Raw genomic sequence first — 23,003 nt, 5'->3', positions numbered from 1 at the left:
CTGAGTCATTTCTCCAGCTTCTTGTCATTGATAACTATTGACTAAAGCCTCCTTTCAACACTATAGTAATACACAGGAAGTCCTTGAGCCTTTTGTTTTATATTTATTTAGTTGCTTTGAGTTTGCTTTTGTTCAGTATTATCATACTTTATAACTATAAAGCATTTCAATATATGAACATCTCCTTTTGATCTTTTAAAAATTGAATTTGCAATCTTTCAATATTTTCTCTGAGATAAACTTAAGAATAATTTTGTCCAAAGAGAATATTTTAGCGAGGCATGGTGGCATATGCCAAGAATCCCAGGATTTAAGAAGCTGAGATATGAGGACCCTGAGTTGAGAACAGCAGAGCTGTCTCACTGTGTCCCACTTTGGCTGGAATACCTATTGTAGCCCAGGCTTCCCTAATTCTGGCAACCCTGCCATCAGCTTCCTCAGTGCTAGGACTGTAGAAAAAGAATTCTTAATAAATGTAACTCTAAAAATACTTTCCTGTGAAGTGTAGTGGTGCACGCCTTTTGTTGCAGCACTTGAGAGGCAGAACTCTTGAGAGTTCAAGACCAGCCTGGTCTAACGAGTTTGCTCAGGACAGCCAGGACAAACAAGAAACCTTGGCTCAGAAAACAAACAACAACATCCTTTTCTGATTCTAGTTAAAACTCTCTGTATACAACAAAATACAGAAAACAGACATCTTAAGTTACAAAGTGTCTTCTGATCAGAGCAGTTTATTCTCTCCTTACAGGAACATCTTTCATGCTGTGTCCCTTAAAAGTCTAAATTATTAAAGGTTTTCTTTAAGGTAAACCCTTGTTTACTCTAGAGACAGTGCCATGTCTTGACTGAAGACTTTGTTACTTTATATATTCTAAGTACTACTGTAATTTATAAAAGTTGGTGGGTTTTTTAAAATCAGTTTTCTCCCTCTGCCTCCCAGAGCTCTTAACTCAGGATCTTTGAACACTGAGCAACACACAGTTCCCCCTCAGCACTAAAATAGCTGGTCTTTATGTTAATAAAAACCAATTAACATATATTTATTTTACTATGGAGTTTTGCAGGTAGATATTTTTTACCTGAGAATAATTTGTTTGCCTTCTTTTGATATTAAATTTACAGTTTTGTAGACAATCAGAAGTGCTTTTTTCCCCATTTCATATTGCTTCTAAGCATAGACAGTGTCTTCATTCCTATTCAGAGCACTCATAAACAGTTCATTATAATTTCCTTGAGGTTTTATTATACACACTTTATTTTTACTTAAAATTATAGAAGTCAGCTACAATTTATTGTGATTTATGTTGTGAAATAAGTCTTCAAACTTTTTTATACAGAAAAACTACCAGTACTATATATTATAATGGTTCCCAGCTCTTGATCATTTCACGATTGTACTCTTTGTGAATATAAACAAAATCAATGCTTTCTATGGTTTTGGGGTTTTCTCTATATGTGGTTTAGCTACATTTTTTCCTTTTATGTTTTCCCCTCAAGTACTCTTGATGAGCTGTGGGATATTTCAAGGTTACTAATTATAATTCCAGCTTACATTGCAATAATTATCTGAACTAATAAAAAAATTGGTATCCTTAATTTACCATATAATAATACTACTTTCTACTTATCAGTATGCCATAACTTTCATTCAGTAGGTACCATAGATTGCATCCTAGGATTGTTCCTATGTTTGTTCATTCATTCATTCTTTCATCCATCCATTCATTCTCCCCTTTTCTTCCCTTTATCTCCCTCTCCTATTCTCTCACCTTCTACCCTTGCCCTCCCCATCTCATGTCCTAGGAAAAAGGCCTTGCCTCAAACAGGAAGCAATCCACAAGCCTGTGTGTATGTGTGTCTGTGTGTGTGACTTACGGGAAAATGTGTTAAAAATTAAGAAATTGCATTTATTATTTTGTTACATTTTATTTGCTTAGAATGTAAAAAGTAAATGTGGGCAACATAAAGAAACATACAACTGCACAGGATTTGTAAATGTGACGTACCAGATGGTGGCGCTATGATACAGTCACCTACAAATGGATTTTCAGCAAGCTCTCCTTTTACATTGGTCTTCTTAAATAAGGTCTCAAAATGAAAATGAAGGGGAATGTCTGGAAAAACAAAGGAAAACATTTTCAAGGAACACCACTCACAGCCTAATACTAATTTTATTTCCTTTTAATAAATAACATATAAGCTTAAGAAAAATAAAAGTTTACACAGTAGGAGCGTTGAGAAGTAGAGGTTATCAAAACACTTTTCCAACAAGGTTGGTAACAGTGTTTAGAAAGTTAGTAATTTGGTATACTTGATAAACAAGAAGCTAGCAGATGAGCAGTGTAACATCCCTTTAGTATGGAGAATGAAGAATCATAAATGATGAGTAGACACAAATGACCCCAAAGATCTTTATGAAAACATTTAAAATGATATGTTTACATGTTGTTAAACAGGGAAACACTGCTACAAGCATAATATATGAGAACATCAAGTTTCACATTCTTTGACATGAACAAACATAAGTGAAACTAGCTGTATAAAGACTAAAATTCACTGAAAAGCTGTCTTCCTTCAGATAAAATAAATTGGAAATATTGACATTTTATACTCAAAATTAAGCCACGTTAAAGCAAGATTACATTAATTTATTGTGTTCAAGGGTGGCAGATTTGTTCAAGTGCCACAATGTAGGTGCATGGAAATCAGAGACACCTCATGGAAGTTTACCTGACCTTCTGCAGTGTGGGTCCTATGGACTGAACACTGTTGTCAGCTTTCTAAGTTCCTATTACTTGGTTATTGAGCCAGCCTACTAGGCCAAACTTCATATTTACTAAAGATTTTTTTCATTCATAAATGTATAACCAGAGCCAATGAGCTAGCTTAGCAGATAAAGGCATTCCCATCAAGCATAACAGAACTGACACCAGAGAACTGATCTCTGACGTGTATACACCTACATAACACACACACACACACACACTCATTTTATCTCATTTTATAGAATATAAGAAAAAGTCATTTTAAAAACATGGATAACAGACACCTAAATGCATCCTGAGAAACAGTTTTAGCATTTTTTGACCTATTGAATGTTTTGCCAGCAAAAGGCAAAATTAGTCATGAACATAAATATGAGCATATATATATATTGATAGACTAAAAGAGGTAGTCTGTGGATCTGTGGATCAGGCTAGCCTCAAACGAAATTTGCCTGCATCTGCTTCCTTAGTTCTGAGATTAAAGTTTTTTTTTTATCTCCTTTGCTGTCTCAAAGATATACTTTAATGGCAAGTTCATGTGTAAATAGAAATGGAATTTGCTACAAAAACATGAAAAAATAAAATGGGAATAGAAATTAAATACTATGCTTTAAAACTCTTTTTAAACTTTTCAAAAGTTGTTTTCCAGTTGCCTAAATATACCCGTTTTTCTAAAGACCTGTTCCTGCTCTAACAAGCATACCATCTGTTCTGCTACCCTGAGAGGGGAGACATGACATACGCAGAGCTGCCCTTGTATGTATGTAGGAAGCTATGTACCTCCCTAAAGTACTTTGTGGGCTTTTAGAAAATATTTTATTTGTTTATATCTTACATTTAGATATGGTATTAAAACTAGAATACAAGTACCATGAGGGATCTATTTCTACTTTGAGCACCTATTTACTGAGATTTTTGTTGAATGCAAAGCTTTAGCTTGGAGGTAAAGAAGCTAATCTTACTAGACTAGGAGGTCTTGGAGTCTGGAGGATAAGTATATATTGATATGATCTCAGAGTTATGATTTGGAATGAGGCTGTCTCAACCCTCCAAATTATATCAAGAGACAAGCAAAGTAGTTCATTATAAAAAGTAATAGGAATGTGGGTCTGGTGATGAATTACCTCAGCTCCTTGCTCATTGTTCATTAGCTGAATGCCTATAGGTGAATAACCTATCCAATGTAATGTGTTCATGTATAAGATGAAAAGGACAACACAATGTGCTCTTATGGGATTATGAGAATTAAACAAAAATATCCAAAGTTCCAGGGCTACATAGTGAGGTGTCTCAACAATCCCCCTCTTCAAAAATAAAACTCAAAACATTTTTAAGAGATTGCCTGTACTTAAAAGATTATATTTCATTATGAAAAAATACTCAAGTTTTCATTAGGTAGCTTACCTGATGGCAGTGACAGCACAGGATGAAAAGAGGAATCTAGTTTTGTAACATGTTCTCTTAATAGCTCAGACTTGGAACTCTGCTCCCAGTTGTCCGAACATAAAGGCGATTCCATGTAAGGCATCTGTGTTGCATTTAAAAATGCTTCTTTTGAAGGTAAAGTCTACAAGGAAAAATGCATAGGTTTCACTTGCGTTAAGACCTGGTCACAGACTTATAATACAGTATGTATCTGTGTGACACTAGAGTAAGGCCTGGCTCGGTAAGTCACTGCGATATAGAATGAGAGAAATTAATGCACTGGCCATGTATCTAGAGAGGTGTGACCAGCCCCTTCAGGGTTTTTCAAAATACAGAGCAATATCTGACACTCTCTTTTTGCCTCCTCGGGCACCTGTGCACACATTTTTTGTCAGATTCTTTTTTAGTTAACCTTTTTACTGTTTCCATCATAAAAAATTTAATTTTTTTCAAAGATTTTTATTGTGAGTGTTGGTGCCAATAAAGGCTAAAAGAGGGTGAGGGATATTTCAAATGTGACTTCTGTGGGACATTGTACCGCCATGGCTGTGCAGGGAACTGAACTCAGGTCCTCTTCAAGAACAAGTGCTCTTAAAGCTGAGCAATCTCCCCAGCCCTATTGAAGTTATTTTGAAATGAAATTAACTGTTATGTATTAAGCATACCCCCACAACTATGCCCAGCTTTCTTATTGCGCCGATGTATTTATATATTGTCTCCCGTAGGAGATATATTGTCCATATGTAATACTAGTTTGAATGTTTTTAGTTAATTCTAAACTCTTTCTTACTTGAAAATCTAGCCATGCTGAAAGCATATAACAGGAATGACATTAATTTATAAAAATTTCAAATGATGTGTGTGGGGCTGGAGAGAGAGCTCAACGGGTAAAGAAAGTCCTTGCCAAGCAAGGATGAGAACCTGATTGACTATTCCCAGCATCCATGTAAAACTCAAGATGTGACAATATGCATTTGTAATTCCAGTGCTTAGAAGTGGAGAGAGAAGCATCCTGAAGGATCAGTGGCTAATCAATCTAACCAATTGATGAGCTCCAATTTCAGGAGCCCCTGCCTCAAAAGATAAAGTGGGGCTCTCAACATACTGTAGTCTGAAAACTTACAGTCTAATTCCAGAACTGTGCCCTACAAACCCTCCCTTTGTGTGAGGGCCACCTATTAAGTCAAAGAATGCTCTCTTAAGAGCGAATGGAGACAATCACAGAAAACCATAACTGTATCCAGGTCAAGAGAGCATAGGGAGCTACTTTATTGGTTTTCCAACACAGAGTACTCAGCCTTGAAACCTTATGCACACAACAAAAATGAAATCAGCAGGTTATATATTTGTGTGTGCACATACAGCTGTGTGATTTTTTTGAACAAATACAATCAAAAGAAAAAGAGGTATTAACTTAAGAGTGGGGTACACCGCGGAAGTTCCATGGAAAATAAAGGAAGGGAAAGAAGTGATATAAAACTATTAAAAAGGTGGGGAAGAAGACAGTGAGTACCAACCTCTCCTCTCCACCTATAAATGTACAGATGTACACATACATACACCTCCACATAGAAAAGTAAAATCTTAAAAATGATCTCGGTTGTAGGAGTTTTTGGTGTATTGTTTACCAGGATATATTCCCAGTTTGCCAAAATAACTTTTATTTTCCTGAGCCTATCGAAATAACTACATTTCCCCCTGATAAGTTGCATTGACGTATTTATGAAGGTCAAGTCAACTTGGATTGTTTTGAAGAGTCTGAGTAGGGGTTTGTCAGATTTACTTTTTCAAAGGTTCAACAATTGGTTTGCTGACTTCATATATGTTTGTTTTATATTTCCCTGATCCCTGTCTTACTTTCTTTAGGATTAATCAAGTGCTTTTCTACAATTCTTCTCATTAACATGTTCTTTTAGTTTTCTGTTTCTATTAGTTGTGTGTGATATACACGGGTGTATATGTTTATGTCTGAGTGCATTTGTGTGGGGGTAAGTGCATTCACCATGTGTACATGTGAATATCCCAGAGGTTGGTATCAAATTTTCTTCCCCTATTGCTCTCCACTTTACTGTTTGTTTTTGAGACTGTATCCGATGTAACCTGATACTGGCCAGCATGTGCCACCACCCCTGGCTCTTTGTATGGGTGCTACAGATCTAAACTTGGGTCTTTATGTTTGTATACAGCAAGCACCTAACTTACTGAGCCCCTCATTTGCTTTTTCGTAGTTTCCTATAGAGTATAATCATCATAATTTAGTTTCGCTCCTAAATTCAGAGTATTGTTCCTTCAGAACTGCTGCTGTCATCCAGCACTTAAAGTATTCAGTTTCAATTGCAGTGCCTGTCTTGTCCATTGTAGGCCATATGTTGTTTTGGTAACTTTGCTTTCTCTTTAGAAGCTTTAAGATCTTTGTGTGTCTGTATGTGTGTGTGTGTGTGTGTGTGTGCACGCGCGTGTGCGCGCATGTGTGGGCATGTGTGTATATTCATAAATTTCATGATAATCTGTTTAGGTGTGGGCTATTCACATATTTGACAACTGAATAATTAATGGACTTGTTCAAACTAAGTATATGCTTTTTACTCAGGTAACAGAAATATATGCTTTTGTTCTAGGAAATTCCCTTGGCCTTATATTCCAATCCCTACAAAGGCAGATGAATTCCAATAATTTTATTTCTAATTTCTAAAGACTCAATTTTGCTTTATGAGTATTATAATAGTTTGTTCTGGAAGTTATATCTCTACCAAGGTCAGCTTTTGTCTCTTGATCTTTTTCTTTCCTTTCTCCAAAATCCTACCTCCTCATTTCTTATTTTCATTCTATTGTTTTCCAAGATACAGAATTTGTTAACATTTACATTTTTTCTTTTTCCCAACTGAATATGAGCTCCATGAAGGTGGGAACCCTTCTATCTTCTTCACTATGGTATCTCCAGTGTCTAAGAACTGAGTGGCACACAATAAGTAATGTTTCTTACTAGAAAAAGGAAGGGAAGTACAATACTGCTTCTCAAGTACAGCATTGTAAAGTCTAAATATTCCACTGATAGACATAGAAGCCTCTCTACCCAATAGAAGTCCATCCTGAATGATGGACTTACAGAAGTTACACTTACAGAAGTTAACTGTACCAGCTTGAACTTAGTGGAAGTTTGTACTTTGTAAGACTCATTCACAGTAATCAGACCTGTGCTCTTCTATTATGAAAGGGAAGATAGAATAATGTTAGCCCTGCAAATTTCTACAAAACAAGACATATTGGGCAAAAAAAAATAGTAAAAATAAAGAAGTTGGAGAAGAAAATGTAGCATTATATTGGGCAAATGTGATAGAGAATGCCATTCATCACTGGTTTGAAAGAACTATTTCATATACAAAGAGAGTATGGGGAAAACAAAGGACTACGCAAGGTTACAAATAGAACACTTGTGTTCTGATGAAGTTACAACACTTTCATTCACAGCACAGTGCAGTTTATACAGCTGTAAATCAGATGCATGAAGAGAAGAATCAGATCTGCATCATGTTCCAACATGTCCTAATTCTTGGTATTAGTGTGCTATTATTAGCACATATCTGAATTGGGAGTAACTTTTTCTATTTCTTCCCTTCTAAAACTTCCTCTATCAGCAAATCAGGTAAGACTAGTCATTCATTGTACAAAATGTCTTTGTTTCAAGTCTTTTTCCTTCCAATTCAGTCTTTATTACATCTAGTAGATTCTAATAATTACCTGTTTCTCTAGTCTCTCCTTAATGCAAACTGACCTTTTCAAAGGCACCATAATAATCATGCAAAAATAGCGCTTCTGACATTTCACTTCCTCAGAACCTCTTCATGAATCCCCCAACTAATTATTCTAATTCTTTGAATCCTTATCATTCTCATTCACACTTGATGAAGACTTATATGGCAGACATTGATACATATATATATATATATGTATATGTATATATGTATGTATATATGTATCCTCTTAATGTTACTTAGTCTCAGCATGACTATAAAGTAGCCATACTATTTTTCCTGTTTAATTTCTCAAATGGAGTTGCCTATGTGTTCCAAAGCAGACCTTTGGAAAATTCCTTAATGAAAGTGGGCACAAATTCCTCCCCTTCTTACAACTACACCCTTCCAGCTACCACTTCTTATAAAAAAAGATTTCTATTTCTGTAAAATTAGGGAGATGGCTTAGCAATTAAGAGTACTTTCTGCTCTTCCAGAAAACCAGCTTTGCTTTGCAGCATCATGTCAGATGACTTAAAGCATCTATAACTCCAGGTCGTAAGTACCTGGCACTCTTTACTTTCACAAGTACCTACACGCCTGTGTACCCACTTACACCTAGTTAAATAAAATTAAGTCTAAAAATCTTTTTTCAGAGATTTGTAATTCCATCTGCTTTACTCTGGGATGGCCAAGTGATTTGCTTTGTCCTTCAGAGTGGAGTGAAAATGGTATTTGTGGTTGGTATCTACCTTGTCATCTTGGGCATTGTTCTTAGGTGACATGAAAAGAAGCCATTTTTACTCATGGAATATGAAAAGTCACAAGGTGAATGGAACTGAAGAAGCCAGCTGTCAATTACCTGCCAGAGCAATGAGTGAGGCTAGCTTCCCACAGCATAGCACATGGGCAGCACTGTAAGAAACTGCATGGCTCAAGGTGGAGCTCGGTGTCAGAGTGCTTGGCTGAGGCAAGCCTTGGGCTCTCCCTCCAGTGCTGACAAAAGGTGCAACTAGGGTTACAGTCCAGTGTGTTTTCTAAATCACAAACATGAAATGACCAAAAAGTGCTACTTTTCCTCTAAGAAATCACTTTCAATTCTTGTATAATTTGATAGCGTCCAGATTGACCCACAATTACATACGTCATATTTTCTCACAGAATTAATGTTATACATATAGTAAACTGAATTCTCCAACTCAAATTCCTTGGAATGTAGAACTGTTGCAATGAGGCATTCCTTTACCAAGAAGGACTCTGAAGAAGATACTCTTTACAGGGTAAAGCAGATGAGGAAGAGCTGGGTTCTCAGTAGTGGACTATTATTGCTTAAATAATACTTAAGTCACCTCCTTTTCTTCATTTAATCAGACAACTCATACCTGGAATTAGCCTGTTTCCTCGATCACTATCATTCATTATTTGTTACCTACAGATTATTCTCTCTGCCCTCAAGAGATTATCTGAGACATTTGGGCTGAAATTTAATTTATCTGTATGTGTGCCTTATTTCTCCAGAAGGAATTTAATTTATGTAAAATCATTACTTTGAACTTTTTCTGTTATTTTTTTAATCAAGGAGAGTTACAAAATGATGGACATACCTATATTTATTTTAGATGTTGTTGCTTTTTCCATTCTTTAACTTAAGCATTATTTTTGTTAAAATATAAAGTGCTCTTTAAGCATGTAAACAAACTTTATAAACCTATTCATTTCACACTTTAAAAAGGAAATGAAAACATTAAAATAAGTAACTTAAAAACACTGTGTACTAATCTGCCATAAATACTTATTAAAGAATTCTAGTGAATAGATACTGAAAAGAGGAATAGTTCTGCCAATTTTATCTGTTTTACAATATTCAACTTAATTTTAAACTTCAATATGTTGGGTCTACTACAACAATTTTTGTTTTTATGACTTGGCTTGTGGATTACATGCTGAAACTGATGAATAATGAAAAAGATTTAGTCTTCATATCAGGTGGCTCTTTACTATTTAGGCAAGAGTAGCTCCTCAAAGTGCAAGTATAATTCTTCAGAACAACACTATCAGTGGTTAACTAGTTAAAAGGTCACCTAATGAAATATGTTGCTTACATTTGCATATAAATAAGGGAAGAAAAGAAAAAATAAGTTAGAGAACTAGAATCGCATAGGCAAGTGGGAATCTTAAATGTGTATATGTGTGCATGTGTAACTATAACAATCAAGGGAAATCATCGATTTGAGAGTGGGGGTAGGGCTTTTGGATGAAAGAAAGGGAAAGGAAAAAATACAAAGAACTCAAAAAAATCTAAAGAATAATCTAATTTTAAAAAAGGAGGGGTACAGACCTAAACAGAACTCTCAACAGAGGAATATAAAATAGCTGACAAACATTTAAGGAAATGCTGAACATCCTTAGCCATCAGAGAAATGCAAATAAAACAGCTCTGAGATTCTTACACCTGCAAGAATGGCCAAGATCAAAAACACTGATGACAACTTATGCTGTAGATAATGTGGGGTAAAGGAACACTCCTCCAGTGCTGGTGGGAGTGCAAACTGATACAGCCTGTTTTGGATAATCAGTATGGCAATTTCTCAGAAAAAGGGGAAACAATCTACCTCAAGACCACTTGTGGGTAAATACCCCAAAAGATGCTCAATCATAGCACAAGGACATGTGCTCAACTATGTTCATAGCAGCATTATTTGTCATAGCCAGAACCTGGAAACAACTTAAATGCCCCTTGACCAAAGAATGGGTAAGGAATATGTGATATGTTTACATAATGGAGTACAACAGCAGAAAAAAATGACATTTGATATTTGCATGCAAATGGATGAGTCTAAAAACATTGAGTGAGGTAGCCCAGACCCAGAAAGACAAATATAAGCCAGCCTAAAATTCACAATCACAGGGAACATAGAAAACAAAGAGGACCCTAAGAGAGACATACATGGATCTAATCTACATGGGAAGTAGAAAAAGACAAAATCAAATAAACTAGGAGCATGGGGATAATGGGGAGGGGTAGAAGGAAAGTGGGGAGGAAGGGAGGGGAATGTAGAAAAATATATAGCACACTAAAAACAAAATAAATTTATTTAAAATGTACTAATGCCTTTTAGAAAACTACAAGAGATGACAAGACAAATGAGGCTCCTCTAAATAAAGTTTGATTTATGGAAATTCTTGACGGTCACGTTCCTTATAGTGCGATAATTGATAAGTTGTGCTATGAGTATGTAAGTATCAACAGAGAAGGGTTAATCATCACTGTCTTGACCCCTAATGTGAATGGAGATTATAAACACGACTACATGAACTCTGATCTTTCCCCGTCTTCTAGCCACATTCTCAACCAACTGCCTCTGCTTTCTTCAATTACACATGAAATAACCTCAGATCTGCCTGCTCCAGTACATTTTTTTATTTGTGTCTACATTTATTAGACAGAATCTTCAAACAATCCTGTCATCCTAATTTAAATAGAATAAGTACATGTTCACATCAAATTCTATTACTTCCATCCTGCTCCCTTTAAGCCTATTCTTCCTCTTTTCAGTTTTTTATTCTACCTGCATATACTCCCACATACATACATGAAATTTTAAAGCTAAATTCATGTAATGAGATGCAATATTTAGCATTCTTTTGGAAGCTCTAGTGAGAATTTTACCTTGAAGTCAGAACTGTATTTTTCCCAATGTTACAGAGAACTCCCTTTGCTGTGAACTAGGTAGGGTGGCTCCCTGTTGCTTAAGGCTGAACTACCAACTGAGCAGGACAGAATGTTTCATGGCAACTGGCAAAAAGAATATCAAGAAGCAACTGAACATTATGGACATATAATAATTTTAATTACTAATTGTAAGTGGAATATTACCTTAAAGAATGTTATTGACTACATTTATATATTAAGACTTCCAGATTTTTCTGGAGAACACTTTCCTATTTCATCCATGCCTGTCAATCCGCAGCATACAGGACAACTTTTGGGAGCTGGTTCTGTCTACTGTGGGTTCAATTACACTGCAAGTACACAAATAGTCATGTAGTTGGTCTAGCCAAAATGTTCACAGTACCTAATGGTTTCTTGCAATAGGAATGAAAGACATTAGTGTGAAGATTAAGTCCAGAGAACTAAAGTTAAAACTGTGTCCTTAGTGTCAGGATCTCAGAAGCCTTTACTAGGACTTCAGAGAAGTGCCACATCTCATTCATATCCCACAACTTGGGAAGCAGATGCAAGACTTGGCAAGTTAAAAAACAATGAGCTACTTCCATGAATGCAGACTTTAATCAACAAGTCTGCTATATGTCTACTTTTATTTCAAAACTAATGTATGCCACACATTTCCCCAGACTGCAGTTTCTTTCCTGCCTAGCCCTGTCTGAGTATTTGTAGAACAAACTAATAATTTTATTTACAAAATTATACTTTTTAATATAGAGGAACTATACCTGAGAAGCCATACCTATAGTCTCAATGCAGGTACATGTTACTTGATGGCATCTGAGACCTCAAACTTAAGCCTAACATCATAAATGACATGATAGTAAATCTGGGGGAAAGGTTGAGAGGGTTAGAAATGTCAATCATTGGGATCCAGAGAACGGACTGATAGTTTCAAATGATGACCCCCCCCCCATGAATCATGTTTTTAGTATTCTTGTCCTTCTATAAGCCCTCCAAAATTAAAACCCACATTAACTCCTATTTGTCAATAAATTCAATATTTACATTTTGGAAAGTCTGGACTGCAAGGTAAGAAGTTTGACTTATTCTAAAGAAATCATCCTGTAGGAAATCAGAGTCTCACTCAACCCTCGGGAGAGAAGCTTCTTGCTGTAGATCAGTATTAACTCAAATATCCACAACTGGAAATGTGCAGAGAATGAGACTCTGGGGCAGTCAGTCCCAAATGGGATTTCTTCATCAAAGGCCTCTCCTCAAGGCTCAAGGAGCTATGCAGAAGAGGAGGAAGAAAGATTATAAGAGCCAGAAGTGATGGATGACTCTAATAAAATAGTATCTTCCAGACATAGCAGGACTAATGCATGCATGAATTCACAGAGATCATGGCAGCATGCACAAGACCTGCATGGGCTTATGCCAGAAGGTGTCCTAGTACTGAGATGGGAAGTGGACGCAGAGTCCTATCTCTAACCAAGAAACTATTTGCAATTGATGGCTGCTGGCAAAGGGAAAAGGAAGAAGTGTCGCTTGATATATTAAAACCACTTCAGAGCAGACCCCATGCCTGGGAGTAATTGACCAACACAAAACAAACTCCATGGTTTGTCTTTGGGTTTTGTGTGAACTTTTTTTTATCTTATTTTTTTTGTTTGATTTTAGTTTTTTTTTCTTTAGAGAGAGAGAGAGAGAGAGAGAGAGAGAGAGAGAGAGAGAGAGAGAGAGAGAGAGAGAGAGAGAGAGAGAGAGAGTGTTGAGTGATTAGGGAGCTGGGGATGATCTGGGAGAAGGGGGAAAAAACATGATCAAAATATATTGTATGAAAGTGTTTGAATTAAAGAAAATGAAGCTTTAAAGAAGAAAAAAGTCGTGTGGAGGGCCTGGAGAGGTAGACCAGAGGTTATTCCAGAGGATCTGAGTTCAGTTCCTACCACCTATAACAAGTGACTCACAAGCACCTGTAACTCCCATCTCCACGGAATTTAGCATCCCTTGTTTATTAGTTGCTGCGTCTCAGGAATAATATATAGTGTTGTTGTAGTTTTAGTTGTATTTCTTTGATGAATAATGTCTTTTACACATTTTTAAATTTATTGGTGGCTGAGATTCAATTTTATGAAAGCTGTGCAAATTGCATACATTTTTACTAACAAAGATTTTATTTTGATAAAATGAAACATACTAGCCATTTTAACAATTATAGCCTATGATTCTGTGTATATGCCAATTTTTAATCTTTTCTATGATATTTTTAGCGATATAAAATATATTAAATATATATATCATTCTGTATTCAAAAATTCTGATATGTATATATACACTCTGAAATACATACACACACATACTTTAACATATGTGCATATAGTCATGCATGGTACCACACACCTTTGATCCCAGCACTCAGAGAAAAAGGTAGGCAGATCTCTGAGTTCCAGGCCCATCTGGTTTACATAGCGAGTTCTAAGACAGCCAGGACAACATAGAAACCCTGTCTCAAAAAATGTATATATATGAATATATATGTGTGTGATATATGTATACCAAAGGTCTTCATTCGGTGTATACTCTCAGACTTAGTAAAACAGTTGTTTAAAATAATAACTTTATCAAGAGACAAATTAGCAATGTTTTCTTGTGATAACATTGTGTTCAAGAAACCACCTAGTCGAGAATTTGTTTTGACATGTAGGCCCATTATTTACCTTGAAGATCTACAACAGATTTTTACTATCAATTCATTTCTTGCCTGAAAAACAGAGGATTTCTTAACATCAATCATATCACATCATCTCTGTCCTTTCCAGTGTGAGATACATATTTTAAGGAGATCTATATCCCGAGATCAAAACGTTCTTTGAAGACTCTGGATCGTTCTGCCCTTCTACCCATCTCTTTGTCTGGTTTTTGCTGAGGTGTTTGCCTTTACCCACAAATAAAATACCCTTGACTCATTCCAGGGCATGATGCTGAGTACGTGTACACACACACACACACACACACACACACACACCCACCCCTTCCCTCAGAAGATGCAAATTTCCCAAGTTATTAAGTTCTAGTTCCTTTTTACCTAATAGTTCCTTACTCAATTACCTCTTTTCTCTTGTGGCTTACCAGAAGCAGCCAGGAGGAACTACATCACATCTCTCCAATTTGCTTGCAAGTTTCTTTTATTAAATACTGAAATTCACTGCCCCGGTACCTATGTAAAAAGTGGTCCTGTGTATTCCTGCAACCTCAACTTTGGAGAATGGGGGAAATATACAGATTCTAGGAGTTTCCTAGCCAGACAGCCTAGCCCAGAAGGGAGCTTCCAGTATAGTGAGACCTTATCTCGAGGAAATGAGGTTGGTAGTAACAGAATGTATTGTGGCCTCTGCAAACATGTCTGCTCTCACATTCATGTGCAAGCAACACACACACACACACACACACACAGACTTTTACATTTCCTAGCACCGTTTTAAAAATGGCAGCATATATTTTCTAAGATGTCAGCAGCCTTAATTTTATCCTCTGCACTTTCTGAACTTAGAAAAATCTAGGTTGTTTTCCATTATCCATCTTACTCCTTTTTCATTCTTTGCCTATTAGCTGAAAAGCAACTTTGTTATAGGAGCATATACTCTTGGGGCTGCCATTACACGATGCTATAAATGGAGGGATTGAAAATTCATTTCTCCTAATTATGGCACCTCAATTTTAATAGGGCAAACTTACAAAGGTTCTAGGAGGCAATGCTCTTTTGCTTTTCCCACCTCCCGAGACTTATATCATCCTTGATTTATGGTAGCATAACTCCAGTCTGCTTTTATTTCCACAATGCCTTCATCTCGTCTTTGTTTTCCAAAATTCTACTAGCTTTGCTCTTATAATAACATGTATCACTGGGTTTAGAACTAACTAAAGTCCAAAATGATCTTGGTATTAAGTTTCTTAATTAAAATTTCAAAGATTCCATTGCTATCACATTTTAGCCCACAGTCACACTCTTAGAAACCAGGTTTCATGACATGGGCATCTTTGGGGATATAAATGTTAATATCACAGTTATTTAAATGTTTCATTTCCATATCTTCTTCCATAGATACAATTTTTAAAAATCACCTATACTTCTTTATTCTTATACAGATAAGATGCCCCTTCCCCTCCCACACACACACATCTCTGGCCATTTCCAAGATTTGTCTTTTGATTCTACAGTTTGAATGTGTCTTAGATAATAGGTAGATAAATGGATAGATGGATGGGTGGATGGAAGGGTGCAAGGGTGGATGGAAGAGTGGATGGATAGATAAACAGGCAAATATTCAGGTTGAAATTCTTTTTACATGTTTGATTTGTTGCTTGCCATTAATTTTGGAAATTTCTCTTTCATTATTTCAAATCTTTGTCACATTCTCCTTTTCTTTCCTTTTGGTATTCCAATACATATCTAACACCATCCAAAATTGTCTCAGAATTCTTACGTGTTCTGTTTCATTTTTAAAATTCCCCTTTCTGTTTGAATTTACATTCCTGAAGTCTGTGCTATCTGTGATGATCTTTCCTTGGCCATGTTCAGACCACAGATGAGCTTACCAATGGCAAACTTAAGTTACAGTGTTTAATTTGTAGCATAAATTCCTGGTTCCTCTTGATTTTCCATCTATTTACATTGCAAATCTATTATGTATTAAAGGCCCTAATAAAACATTTTAATTAAGATTTTCCATATAACAATCTAACTCCTTTTGTGTTAAGGTTAGGTCTAAAAATTGGTTTGTCTCTTCAGTATGTGTTCTTCCTAATATGCCTTGAGAGTCTGTTGAATGCTGAGATGATATAATGTAACAGAAGGTAAGTGAACCTTTTATTATTGTATTATATATGAAAAAGTAACTACTATTGCTAGAGGTGCCAGATATAGTACATATTCATTGTAAAAGTATGAATTGCATTATGACATTCTCATGTATATATGAGATGTTCTTTGATTTTACCTATTCCTTTTGTCCTTTCCTGTTCCCATTCCTCTCTCCTACTAATCCCCTTTCTCTTCCCAAATAGTCATACTTTTTGTTTACAAGTTTTTTTCAGTCTAGATTCTATATATAAGAGAAAACACTTGTCATTCTAAGACTGTTTATTTTCTTAACACAATATTTAGTTTGATCCATTTTCCTGCAAAAGAATAATTTGCATCATTATGACTAAATAATTCACTGTGTGTCTATGTGTGTCTGTGTCTGTTCTTTGTCCATGAACATGTGGAAAGCTGGGCTGATTAAATGACTGAGGTATTATAAAACGTGGTAGATTAAGCAGAGATGCAGTTGGTTATCTTACCAGTATGCTAACAAAGATTCCTCTAGGTATATGCCTAGGAGTGGTAATGTGGAACATGAGATTATTCTATTTTTAGTTTTTTGATGAATCTTCATACTTATTTTCAGGGTGGTAGCATTAATTTCTATTATACTAATGATGTATATAGGCTGATTATTCATCTATCTTTGCAAGAATTTCTATTCCTATATATCTTGATGATTGCCATTCTGACTAAGGTGAGATGGGATCTCAGTGTAGTTCTGATTTGCATTTTCCTCGTGGCTAAGGATGCTGAACATTTTCCTACATATTCACTGGTCACTTGTACTTCTTTTAAGAACAGACAGTTCAATTCATTTGCCCATTTATTTATTGGATGGTAGAGGACTTGATGTTCAGTTTTATAAGCTATATATATTGAATTTATTGTTCTTGAGACAGGTTCTAATTATGTAGCCCTGTCTGGCTTGGAACTCTTTATGTAGTCCAGACGGCCCATAAAGATCCAATTGTTTCTACCTCCTCAATTCTGGGATTAATGTGTATACTTTACACCCAGCATGTATTCTAGATATTACTCTTCTCTTGGATGAGTAGTTAATACAAATGTTCTCCCATTCTATAAGTTGTTGCTTCATTTTTAATTTGTTATGCAGAAACTGTATGTCACGGGCAGGCTGGGGAGTGTATATTCATTCACCTATGCATGTGCATATGGAAGTCAGATGTCAACATCAAAATATCTTCACCTATAGCTCCCCAACATACTTCTGAGACCAGGTCTCTCACTAACCTAGAGCTTCCATTTTATCTAGACCAGCTGGCTAGCAGCCACCTGGGATCCATTTGTCTCCAAAGCCCCTCCCCACGTATACATACTACTGTTCCCAGATTTCATATGAGTGCTGTGTAGTAATGTGGGTTCTCATGCTTGCAGAGTAATCAGTTCATACACTAAGCCATCTCACCAGCCCCTAGAAACACATGCAACTTCATTTGCCAATTCTTATTTCCTACATTTTTTTTACTTGTATTCAGAAAGCCCTTGTACCTACCCAAGTCTTAATGAATTTTCCCTAAAACAGTTTCAAAGTTTTTATCTAGTTTGTATACACTTTGACAGGGTGAGAGTCAAGGATCCAATTTCATTCTACCACATGGGAATCAGTTTTTACAGTACCATGTTTGAAGATGTACTTTCTACAAGTTTGTTTATCAACTATTCTTGGATATCAGATGGCTGTAGCTCTGTGGGTTTGTTTTCTGTCTTCTTCCTTCCCAGAGCTTTCCATTCTGTTTTGTTACAATACTTGTTGAGTTCTTGTTAGCATGGCTCTGTTCTATCATTTGAAATCAGGTATTTGATACCTCTAATATTGCTATTTCTGTTAAGAATTCCTTGGGTTATTATTGCTATTGGTGTAGGAAGTCCTGTCTTTGTGTTGCTTTCATTGGTTAATAAAGAAACTGCTTTGGGCCTGTTGATAGTGCAGAACTTAGGTAGGCAGGGAAGACAGAAGTGAATGCTGGGAGAAAGAACGGTGGGGTCAGGGATACGCCATGGATGCACCGGAGATATACACTAGGAATTTTACATGGTAAGCCACTGCCACATGGCGATACACAGATTAATGGGTTAAATTAATATAAGAGTTAGCCAGTAAGAAGTTAGGGCTAATGGGCCAAGCAGTGTTTTAATGAATACAATTTCTGTGTGGTTATTTTGGGGCTAAGCTAACCAGGTGGCTGAGATGAACAAGCAGCACCTCCTTGCAACCATGCTATGGTTATTTGGGATTCATTTAGTTGTAGAATTGCTTTTTCTTTGAAGAATGTCACTGAAATTTTGTTAAGTACTGTATTGGATTTATAAAGGACTTTGGGTAGTATACATATTTTCACAATATTAATTCTGCTGATCAACTGACATATGATGTCTTTCCATATTCTACTATCTTCTTTGGTTAATTTCATCAGTGTTTTACAGTTTACACTTCTATGGTTAGAATTATCTATTTCTATATTTGAAGCTAATGTGAAAAATTATTTTACTGATTTCATTCTCAGCATGATTGCAACTGTATATTTAAAATTATTTTGTATGTTGATTTTGTACTCCACTATGTGTTGAAAATATTTATCAGATCAAAAAGTTTTATTGAGGAGCCTTTATCAAGGCCTTTTTTATTTTTATGTGTCTAGGTTTTGCCTGCATGCATTTATGTGCACCATGTGCATACCTAGTATTCACAGAAGACAGAAGAGGTCACCAAACCCCCTGGAACTGATATTACAGACAACTGTGAATTGCTATGTGGGTGCTGGAAATTGAACCCTGGTCCTCTAGAAGAGCAGAGCCATTAATTGGCTGAGCCATTTCTCCAGCCCCTATCAAGGTCTTTTTAGTATCAAATTTAGTATGCAAATAAGGCTAACTGGAATATTTAATTTTTAAAAAAGTTGTAATCATTTAATTTCTTTCTCATGCTTTCTAGTTAAGAATTTGAGTGGTAAGTTAGTAAGAATGGAGAGATTGGTCTTGCTTTTGATTTTAGGGAAAATGGTTTTATTTTTCCCCATTTTGTGTATTATTGGCTATACATTTGTCATGCTGTGTGTGTCTTTAATATATCATAAACATGTTGATTTCATGCCAGAGATTTAGGAATGGTTCAACATAAACAAATTAATATAAAACATACATATATAACACCCAGGAACATAAATCTCATAATTATCTTACTGTCTCAATAGATAGAGAAAAAGCCCTTGAACAAGTTCAATATCAATGTTTTAAAAATATAAAATCCCTGAAGAAATCTGGAGTAGAAAGAACATAACCATCCTCTATATTTAGATAGATAGATAGATTAGATTAGATTAGATTAGATTAGATTAGACAGAGAAAAAACCCTAATTTCTTGGATGATATCAGCCGATGCTTTTTTGGCTCCTCAAACTTTTGTTGAAAGGAGATATCTAATGTTATTCTGATGAATATGCCTTTGTAAGCACATTGACATTTTCCTCTGGTAGCTTTTTGCTGTGTTGTACTTGACATTTTGTTTACATTTTGACAGTCTTGCTATGTTACCCTTCAATGTATTCTCAATGCACTACAAACTCACCAGTGACTGAAATCCTTCTCACTTTCCTAAGTGCCAGAATAATGATGTGGGACACCAGAACCAGCTTTCTCATGTATTTAATAGTCTTCCTTTGTTCTACTCTTTGCCTTTAACTCTGATGTGACATGGAGAGCTTCTGCAACTGCCATATTTTGTAGGGATTATTAGTGCCTCCATTCCTAGTTTGTCTATGTCGTTGTTTTGAGAAATTTTTTGTTACTCTATAATTGATTATTTTTTTTGATACCTTTGTCTTGAAACTCTACTCTTTTATTACATATACACTTAGGTTTGAGCTCTTCCAAAGTTTTTCAAAGTCATAGACATCCTGCCTTTTGGTTGTTTTTTTTTTTTAATTCATCTTTAAATGTACTCTTGACCTTGACTTTGTTTTTAATCCCTGTGTACTTTCTTCTGCTTGATTTAGTCTATTGGTAATAGTTCCAACTAGTTTATTATAATTTATTATTATTACTATTATTTGTTTGCTACTTGTTTCCTTGATGAATTTTCAATCCATGTTGCAGACTTTCTATTTCTAGGTCCTGAATTGTGTCTTCTTTAAAGTCATTGATCAAATTTAAAAGTGGGCTTTTGAATTCTTTGTCTTAGGTCTTTGGTTTTACCTATTTTTTAGGTAAGAAGTCATACTGTCTAAATTTTTCATACTTCTCCTGCTATTATACTATGACTTAGACATCAATTGGGATGTACACATATTTTTCTTTCACTTATATATTCACAACTTTTAAGAGGATAGTTTTCTCTTGAGCTTACATTCGCACTACTCTTTAAAGGAGATGAAGCAGAGATTCATAACAAAGTAATTATTTGTCCAGAAAAGTTATTAAATTATTAAAATACATGACTACCTACATCCTTACTAATGTTATAAAATGTCTCTGATCCTAACTATTTACAAACAAGGGAGTTAAACATTATTAATGCTAAAGTCACTAATAGTAAATAAAGAGTGGAGGGCTTGGACGGGGCAAAAGAGAAAGGAAGGAAAGAGTAGGAGTAAACGCAGATATAGGAAAATCGAGCAGAGGTAGGAAGAAGACTGAAACTACAGAGACAAGCAAGTCAATCATAAAATCAGGAAAAGGAACAAAACCAAGAAAAAATAGCTAATAAGGGAATAAATAGAAAAACAATACAGAAGCCAGTATTCCTCCCTGCTGAGATACTTTGCATTGTCTTTTTAACTCAAGCTGCAAGTCCTTTACCTCTCAGTCACTTCAGATCCCCTGTAAGCTCCTCCTCAGATCTTTAGCTAAACTCTGTTTAAACTGGAGCTCTTTTAGCTTTGTAATAAAGTGTGTGGAAAAGGAAGTGTTTTTTTAAATCTCATTAAATCTCAGTCTTTTAGTATATCCAAGCCTTTAAACTATGACTTTAACAACTATCTCTAATTTACACGCAAACACATCCACTTAACTGAGAGATAACCAGTAATAAAAATGGAAAAGATGTTCTTCCTTCAGATGGTAAAATCTTTCTCCTAAAGCTCTTTATTACAGATAATGCCTAAGCTCATTTCACATTGGTTCTCTTCCTCCTTACATGCTAGAGCCATTAGCAGTCCCCTTTTTGCTTTAAGTTTTAAAATGTGCAAGTCCATGAATGGAGGTCCATGTGGTTAGTGTACCACATGGCTTCTGGGACTGTATACGGAATTTGGATGTGATTCTCGATTTTCCTATCTTTCAATATTTCAGGGTAGCAATTAGCCTGGCAATCTCAAATCTCTGACAGATCCATGAAAAGGAATTAGTTTTTAAGTTGCTCACTGTTTTAGTCTAAAGTAAGGAGTGATATTGTCTGTTTTCTTTGTATGCTGGAACTGCAACCACAAGTCCTACAAACGTCCTTAATAGTATAATTATTTAAAAGTTCAAACACTTCCCTTGTTGTCACAGAGTAAGAAATACCTCCTATGTCCTCTCTACCACAAGAGCTCTTAGCCCTCTCCGTTCCGTTGCTACTTCTCTTTGTTACCCTGTATCAACCAGTGAGTGTATGGGAATGTACCTTCACGTCTCCAAAGGATGACAAAGAACTAATACCATTCTAGATGACAGGAGATAATTGATTATATGTGTTGGTCACTGGTTGTTGATATTTCAGTGGGCGCTGCCTAAAATAGGTTGGTTTCTGATTAACAAAACAATGGTTACTACATTCAGAATATTCAGCACTGGCTTTTGTTTGTTTGCTTGCAGTGCTGGGGATGAAGCCAGAATATATGGTTTATGGATGGTAGACTGGGGATATAGCTCAGTAGCTAAATCCCCAACCTGATAAATATTTTTACATAATATATCAACCATACTTTAGTTATCTCATTGTTCTAAGTAAAAATGTCCCTCTGACAATATTCTACTCTGTATTACACATTAATCTTTTGTCATAAATCTTAATACTTCAATCAAGAACGATTCTTCATGCCATGACACTGAGAACTGGTAGTGGCATTTCAGCTGTACTTTAACATATAAAGCTCGCCTGGGGATCGGGAGAGTAAGACAGCCACAGTGGTCAGCCTTACAGCCAAGCAGTGATAACACACACCTTTAATTCCAGTAGCCACACTAGTTGCCATAGAAACCGGGCAGTGCATGCTTTTAATCCCAGTGGTGCACACCTTTAATTCCAGAACTAGAGAGGATTATAAAATGGGAGGAAACAACTATCAAACACAGTCTCATTCTGAGATTCCTAGAGGCAGGATCACCATTTTCAGACTGAGGTCAAGGTAAGAGCCAGTGCTTTTCTGATCTTCAAGATGAACTCCAATTTCTCTGAGTCTTTATTAATCATGCTTCATTTTAAGTATTCCAAGCTAGTTGTTTCTTAGTTGCACATTTCTAAACTTGGCATTGTCTCATTATGCATACTTAAGTTAGAATGATACATCTTTGCATAATACTGTATCTTTCTAGTAAGCAACTCT

At 35.8% G+C, this 23,003-nt stretch overlaps 1 protein-coding gene across 7 annotated transcripts in view; it reads right to left on the bottom strand.

Moving 5' to 3' along the window:
• Positions 1-23,003, bottom strand: part of Kansl1l (KAT8 regulatory NSL complex subunit 1 like) — an 88,583-nt gene that overhangs the window by 15,170 nt on the left and 50,410 nt on the right. For all 7 annotated transcript variants that reach the window (XM_038338403.1, XM_038338408.1, XM_038338409.1 and 4 more), the window contains exons 7-8: positions 4,170-4,332; positions 2,007-2,114 (exon numbers count right to left, since the gene is read on the bottom strand). In XM_038338403.1, the coding sequence (XP_038194331.1) occupies positions 2,007-2,114; positions 4,170-4,332 (271 nt within the window). The remainder of the gene's footprint in view (positions 1-2,006; positions 2,115-4,169; positions 4,333-23,003) is intronic.

This window comes from Arvicola amphibius, chromosome 8 (genome assembly GCF_903992535.2).
Source record: "Arvicola amphibius chromosome 8, mArvAmp1.2, whole genome shotgun sequence".
NCBI classification, from domain to species: Eukaryota; Metazoa; Chordata; class Mammalia; order Rodentia; family Cricetidae; genus Arvicola; species Arvicola amphibius.
This window is presented reverse-complemented; position numbering and strand designations above follow the sequence as displayed.